The sequence below is a fragment of the Sardina pilchardus genome, chromosome 6, assembly GCF_963854185.1.
Source record: "Sardina pilchardus chromosome 6, fSarPil1.1, whole genome shotgun sequence".
Taxonomy (NCBI): domain Eukaryota; kingdom Metazoa; phylum Chordata; class Actinopteri; order Clupeiformes; family Clupeidae; genus Sardina; species Sardina pilchardus.
Window position 1 is genome coordinate 32915501 of NC_084999.1, and position 8060 is coordinate 32923560.

General features: G+C 45.5%; 1 protein-coding gene across 3 annotated transcripts in view; it reads right to left on the reverse strand.

Annotated features, from left to right (window-relative positions):
* Window positions 1-8060, reverse strand: part of invs (inversin) — a 31043-nt gene that overhangs the window by 5690 nt on the left and 17293 nt on the right. For all 3 annotated transcript variants that reach the window (XM_062539566.1, XM_062539567.1, XM_062539565.1), the window contains exons 9-13: window positions 4926-5097; window positions 4461-4616; window positions 1216-1445; window positions 639-745; window positions 150-359 (exon numbers count right to left, since the gene is read on the reverse strand). In XM_062539566.1, the coding sequence (XP_062395550.1) occupies window positions 150-359; window positions 639-745; window positions 1216-1445; window positions 4461-4616; window positions 4926-5097 (875 nt within the window). The remainder of the gene's footprint in view (window positions 1-149; window positions 360-638; window positions 746-1215; window positions 1446-4460; window positions 4617-4925; window positions 5098-8060) is intronic.

The window sequence follows — 8060 nt, forward strand, 5'->3', positions numbered from 1 at the left end:
TGTGTGTGTGTGTGTGTGTGTGTGTGTGGCAGCTGGAGTTTTCAGTGGACCAGAGGAAAATTCCAACATGTATGTACAGTATAAAGACACTTGTGTGCACACGTGTGTGTGTGTGTGTGTGTGTGTGTGTGTGTGTGCGTGTCCCCTACTTGGCGGCGTCCTTGCGCAGCTGCTCGTGCCTCATGAGGAGGTTCTTGCGCTCCCTGAAGGCGCGGCGCACGCGGTAGCCCTTGAAGAGCGCCTGGATGGAGCAGGCGGCGATGTCCTGGATGGCGGCGATGGACATGGCCCCGTGCTCCAGCAGGTACTGCGTCAGCTCCTGGTGCTCGCCCAGCAGCGCGTAGTCCAGCGGGGTGTACCTACACACACACACACACACACACACACACACACACACACACACACACACACACACACACACACACACACACACACACACACACACACACACACACACACACACACACACATCAATGTTCATCATATGCTCATATGCTGCACACGCATGTCCAAGAACCCATTAATACATATGGACACACACACACACACAAAAACACACTGATACAAATACAGTACATATGAATAAATGGCAATGCCATGTATGGCCAACGGTACATAAGTGAGGTTGTGTCTATTACCTTTCTTCATTGTTCTCCATGTGGTTGGGAAAAGCCCCACAGCCTAGCAGCAGCTTCACTGCATCCAGGTAACCGTTATTACACGACCAGTGTAGAGCTGTTCGACCCTGGAGGGGCACACACGCACACACACACACACACACACACACACACATTTGTTATGGTAACATGTGCATTATCTTACACCTACATAGAGTTCTGTTGGGTTGTGTGAAAGTGTTGTTGTATTGTGCGAAAGTTTAGTTGCATTGTGCAGGGCTATGTCCTGTACTCTGTGGTCAGCTATTCTGTGATTTTAGAGGACGTGCTAAACACTGGGGCTCGCTACCTTGTGGGCCCATGCCTGGACGCTGTGTAGAAGGCTGTGTTTGTGTTGTGTGTCATATTACTACATCGTTCTAATACATTTTGGTGCCAACATATTTACATGTTTCTGTGTGTATGTGTGTACTGCTTAGTCTGTAAGCAGTCTGTATGTGGTGTATGTGTTGTGTGTGTGTTGTGCATGAGTTGTGCTAGTGATTGGGGACGCCTGCAGGTGTGTTGTGTGGTGTGCTGGCGTGCCCCCTGCGGCCACCTCTTTGTCCTGGATGTTGGCGTCGGCGTCGTGCTGCAGCAGCAGGGCCATGCAGTTGATGTAGCCGGCGTAGGCGGCGCACTGCAGGGGCGTCCGGCCCGCGCTGTCCTGCAGGTCCGGCCCCAGCCCGTTCTCCATCAGCACCTCGCACACCTCCGCGTTGCCCCCCAGAGCCGCCCAGTGCAGCGCAGAGTGCCCGTCAATATCCACCAGGTCCACCTGAGCACCACCTACACACACGCACACACACGCACACACACACACACACACACACACACACACACATTATGTTAATTTCAATTTCAATTTTATTTATAGAGCGCCAAAACATTACACATGTCTCAAGGCGCTTTACAGAGTGTTAAACCTTCAAAGAGAGCCCATGAGCAACAGGGGCAAGGAAAAACTCCCTAGAATTGGAGATACATATAGGAAGAAACCTCAGACAGATCCACGACTCAAGGGCCCAACCCATCTGAATAGGGTCAGTTAAGTAGAGTAAAGTCATTTGTAGTATCAGAAGGTTCAAGCAGTCCAGTATAGGGAATAAATAGTCCATCAGTAATCCATTAGTAATTTTGGAGGGTAATGGGTCGCTAGGATGCGTGGGCCAGGGATCCTGGCAGGGAACCACAGCAGGCGATGGTATGGCAATCATAGGGATGCTGATGGCAATGGCACTCAGGGGGATGGGACTTCAGGTGTGATGAGGGCCAGGCACAAAGATGGCTGATGACTGGTAATGGTTCACCTCACAAGTGAGGTATAGGGGAAAGGGAAGAGAAATAAAGTGTGTTAGTATTACTATAAGTCATGATGGTTGGTATTAATAAGTATATAAATGGGGATAATTAATTATTATACTATAGAGGGAAAAGGCAGAGGGGGAGAGGGAGTTGAATGACAGGACAGAGAGAGAGGGAGGAGGGAGAGTTGAGAGACAGAGGGAGAGGGGAGAGAGTTGTACGGCATGACACATGAGAAGTCCATGACAGTGCTATGCTATAGCAGCATAACTAAGGCATGGTGAAGGGTAGTCAGCACCAGCACAGGTGTGGTCGGTAGCCACCGTGGGAGGCATGACTGGAGCACCAGTCACACAAGTCCACAGCAGAGGTGGTCCGTTCCAATGAAACCCTGAAGTGGTTGCAGTTCCACACTGCACCATACCTAACTATAGGAAGCACTAAAGAGATATGTTTTAAGTCTAGACTTAAAAATAGGGAGGGTGTCTGCTAAACGGATTGAGGGAGGAAGATTATTCCAGAGGAGAGGTGCACGGTAACAAAAAGCTCTGCCTCCTACTGTAGTTTTTGAAATTCTTGGAGTTACAAGAAGTCCAGTATTTTGTGATCGTAAGGGTCTAGGTGGATTATATGGGACTAGAAGATCTTTAATATATTCAGGTGCCCTGCCATTTATGGCTTTGTATGTTAGAAGTAGAATTTTGAAGTCAATGCGACTTTTAACAGGTAGCCAATGTAGAGATGCTAGGATGGGGGAAATATGATCATATTTTTTGGTCCTAGTGAGTGTGCGAGCAGCTGCGTTTTGTATAAAATGTAAGCTTTTTAGACAGGTAGTATTGCAGCCGGCGTATAATGCATTACAATAGTCTAGCCTAGAAGTGACAAAAGCGTGAATTAATTTTTCAGCGTCTGGTAAGGATAAGGACTTCCTTATCTTTGAGATGTTCCTTAAATGGAAAAATGAAGTTTTTGTGATCTGCTTTATGTGACTACTGAGTAGAAGTTCTTGGTCAATTATAACTCCTAGATTTTTAACACTTGTGGATGAGGTCAGTGAGAGATCACTATATGTAACTTGTGATGTAGATAGGATGTCCCTAATCTTTTTTGGACCTAAAACCATAACTTCTGTTTTATCTGAGTTCAATAGCAGGAAGTTATTAGTCATCCAAATTTTTATGTCTCTCAGACATGTGTTGAGTTTGGCTAACGGGGTTGGGTCATCGGGCTTTATGGAAATATATAATTGTGTATCATCTGCATAAGAATGGAAATTAATGCCATGTTTTCTAATTACAAAACCTAGGGGAAGCATATAAAGAGAAAATAATAGGGGCCCTAGTACTGAGCCTTGAGGCACTCCATATTTTACCATAGTCTGGGTGGATGGTTCATTATGGACCTGTACAAATTGTTGGCGGTTAGTAAGGTAAGATCTAAATCAAGCAAGTGCAGAGTCTTTGATACCTATGGAATGTTCAAGCCTGTGAAGTAGTATGTCATGATCTATGGTGTCAAAAGCAGCACTGAGGTCAAGGAGGACTAGTATTGATGCATATCCGTTATCAGCAGCAATGAGGAGGTCATTAAACACTTTAACTAAGGCTGATTCGGTACTGTGGTGGGCTCTAAAGCCAGATTGGTACAGTTCTTGAATTTTGTTCATTTGTAAGTAGGCGCCAATTTGTTTGGAAACTATTTTTTCGAGTATTTTTGACATAAAAGGGAGATTAGAAATAGGCCTATAGTTAGCTAGGATGTTAGGATCGAGGCTAGGCTTTTTGAGTGATGGCTTGATAACAGACATCTTAAACTGCTGTGGAACATGTCCTAATAGCATTGAATTATTTAAAATCTGAAGCAAGGCGTTATCGAGGAGGGGGAGAGCAGTCTTAAGAAGGTGAGTAGGAATAGGGTCTAGCAGACTAGTTGCAGATTCTGATGAGGAAATTGTGGAAGTGAGCTCTAATGTGTCGATAGGTGTAAATGAATTAAATGTTGTTCTAGGTTGCAGCTGTGATTCTGTAATGTTTTCACTATCATATAGCAGTGGAGTATGTGTATTTGGAGAAACTGACTGGTTGTTGATCTTAACTCTAATTGTTTCAACTTTGTCATTAAAAAAGTCCATAAAATCATTACTATTTAAGCTCAAATGAATAGATTGGCTTACTTCATTATGGCTCTTTGTTAAGCGGGAGATTGTGCTAAAAAGAAATTTTGTATTATTTCTATTTTCTTCAATCAGTGAGGAATAGTACGCTGACTTGGCCATGTTAAGTGCTTGTCTGTATGTGATGAGGCTATTCTTATTATTAATATTACTATTAATATTGTTATTTTATTGTTATTATTATGATTTTTATTTTGATCAGATTACATCAAAAACACTATAAAGTTATATACATATACTGGTGGAATAACACAAACAATTCAAACTCGTAACATACATGCATATGAACACACACACAAACACACACACACACACACATTCACCTTTGATGAGTGTGAGGATGACGTCTCGGTGGCCCATCTCACAGGCGCGGAACAGCGGCGTGTGTCTCATGACGTCCAGCGGGTCCACGGCTGCCCCTCGCTCCAGCAGCAGAGTCACAGTGGACACGTGACCCGACAGAGACGCCGCATGCAGCGCTGCACACACACACACACACACACACACACACACACGCACACACACACAAAGAGACACTTTCAAATGAGTATGTACAAACTGAGTGTGTGTGTGTGTGTGTGTGTGTGTGTGTGACAGTGAGAGAGATAGAGAGAGAGTAAGTAAGTAAAATGTATTTATACACCACTTTTCACAGACAACAATGTGCAAAGACAATAAAAGAAAGAATAATAAAAAAAAGTAAAAATACAAAAGATAAAATTATCGAGAGAGAGAGAGACAGAGAGAGAGCATCACAGCAGACATCTTTTGTTTATGGGTGTGTATACCTGTTCCTCCATATTTGTCGGCCATATTGATGTCCAGGTCAGCTTTCAGGTCCAGCATGGTTCTGATAACATCATCACTGCCCTTCCCAGCAGCCCACATGAACGCGGTTCTCCCCTCCAGGTCTGGCTCATCTCGCACAGAAGGGTGCCGGACGAACACTGCCACGGTATCCTACACACACACATGCATACACACAGAAATGTACTGTATACTGTACAGGGACCCAATACACACACAATATTTCATAATCTCCAGGGACCCTACACACTACTACAATTGTTGCATAATTAGTAAAGCCTGTGTGCCAAAGTAGCATAAAGACATTAGGGCCTTATTGTGTGCAGTGTATCATTATGGTGTTTAGTGTGTGTGTGTGAACATATTTTGCACCCTGATTTGTTTTGGCTGTTTCACTGTGTGCATAAATTGTAGTGAGTTTTGTTACTATTATTATTTTCTGCCTTTTGGACATTTGCTCATGAACAAACCTGGCAACTAACTTCCTGTTTTACCATATGCCCTAATTTGGACTGTGCCTCCTCCCCTGCGTTTGTGACTGAACTGTTCAAATCATGGAGGTATTATAAGAACTGGAGAAAGTGAACAAGTCCCGCCCCCATTCATTTCAATGGGAATGCTAGGCTAGTGAAAAGTGCCAAAATTGAACGATTTTTTCAGGCTTCAACATGGCGTTTCAAGAGGCTTGTTTCCGGTGCCGTTTTACTTAGCCAATTAAGTGCCAGGTTACTGACTGACGTAAGGTACAGAACGAGAGCTCGTGCCCACACTAAGCTCGTGCATGAGCTGAGAGTGGAACAGCCACCAATCAGCATGAGGAAAACGCAGGGAAAACGGCACCGGACATGATGTATTTCTGGAAAATGGCGACGAGGAAGTGCCTTGCTAATCGGCGAAGCTAATCAGTCAAATCCTGACCCCCTGGTTCAAATTGAACTTGTAACTATGCTCCACCTCTCTGCCCATATTTGGACAGTACTTCCTGTCATTGATTGTTACTAGCTCATTGCCTCTGCCTTGTTGCTCATTGTGGCAATGAGCTGCTAATGGACTAATGACTGGCCATGCCCTGGCTAAAGAGTATAAAAGCCAGTCTCTGTGAAGAGAACAGTTATGGACAGAGAGCACCACCTGCCCTGCTGCCATTGGTTTCAACGCACTCTATTGCTCTGTAAAGGGCTGTAATTGTTTGACTGCTTTGCCGTGAGTGATCGTGTTGCTATTAGTTCTCTGCCTAAGTTGTTGCTCTTATGCTACCCTCTGCATCCAGAAGCCTCCTCGTCTGAACACCGGTGACTGCAGCTTGATGTCAACGCTCGCTATTGCAGACCAAAGGGTCGTAACTACTTCCTACTACAAAAGCGTGGACGTGCTTGCTATTTGTTGTACTGTGGATCATTGTACTACTCTCCTCTGACTCCCAGCCTTGCCATCCTGTGGTTCCCGTGTTTGGAGCTGTCCCCCCGCCCGCTACTGCTGCTCTAAAGGCCCTGTGCTGTCCTGGTGGCCCCGGATCCCTACAGTGGTTGTGAAGACCAGCCTCGACTACATCGGATTCTCTCAACGGCCCCTCCTGGTGAGTTGACGACTGACACTAGATGCGCCGCCGCCGCTTAGAAAGGACGTACGACGAGGCCAGTGCCTTATCCTCTGACCAGAGACTTTGACTAAACTCTCCCTTTTAACTCCTCTTAAAGTGTGTTCTTTTTAAAGTTAGCTGTCTGGGTTTCTGCTGCTGGGACCTGGGCCCTTGGTTATTTAACTGTTGGCCACTACATGATGTTTTCTCCTAGTGGCCAACCATTAAATAACCAAGGGCCCAGGTCCCAGCAGCAGAAACACAATAGACAGCCAACTTTAATATAAGAAAATGCACCTTAAGAGGAGTTAAAAGGGAGAGTTTAGTCAAAGTCTCTGGTCAGAGGATAAGGCACTGGCCTCGTCGTACGTCCTTTCTAAGCGGCGGCGGCGCATCTAGTGTCACAACAGTCGTCAACTCGCCTGGAGGGGCCGTTGAGAGAATCCGGTCGAGTCGAGGCTGGTCTTCACAACCACTGTAGGGATCCGGGGCCACCAGGATGGCACAGGGCAGTTAGAGCAGCAGTAGCGGGCGGGGGGACAGCTCCAAACACGGGAACCACAGGATGGCAAGGCTGGGAGTCAGAGGAGAGCAGTACAATGATCCACAGTACAACAAATGGCAAGCACGTCCATGCTTTTGTGGTAGGAAGTAGTTACGGCCCTTTGGTCTGCAATAGCGAGCGTTGACATCAAGCTGCAGTCACCGGTGTTCAGACGAGGAGGCTTCTGGATGCAGAGAGGAGCACAAGAGCAACAACTTAGGTAGAGCAAGAGAACTAATAGCAACACAATCACTCACGGCAAAGCAGTCAAACAATTACGGCCCTTTACAGAGCAATAGAGTGCGTTGAAACCAATGGCAGCAGGGCAGGTGGTGCTCTCTGTCCAGCAACGAACTGTTCTCTTCAGACTGGCTTTTATACCCTTTAGCAAGGGCATGGCCAGTTATTAGTCCATTAACAGCTCATTGCCACAATTGTACATACATTTTCCATCTAGCTCAAATGCATCTTTCACCTTTTTTCATTCTGAACAGCAGAAAAAAATGTTTATACACTGCTCAAAAAAATAAAGGGAACACTGGTTCATAGGAGTATAGCATCAAGTTAGTCACACTTGTAGGATATTGATCTGGCCAGATATGTAACAGGTGGTTGTGAATCAGATTCACCTGCTTTGATGTCAACAAATTTTTCTACAGGTGTACAGTACTAGAGGGCCAACTGTGAGACGACCCCCAAAACAGGAATGACTTTACAGGTGATGGCAACTGGTAATGTTTCCATTTTCATCCTTCTTGACTGATTTTTCAATAGAATTGCATTTGGATAGGGTCAGTGTTACTACTGGTAGCATAAGTCAGTATCTGGAGCCTACAGAAGTTTCACAGGTAGTCCAACTCCACCAGAACAAGCTCAATCTTTTAAGATTGAACATTAGTCTGGGGAGGCTGCGCTTTGTTTCTACTGCACTTCGCGTCGCTTAAGTTTAGTTATCGTCACGTCACCGGCCAATAGCGTGCCAGGACTATGGTA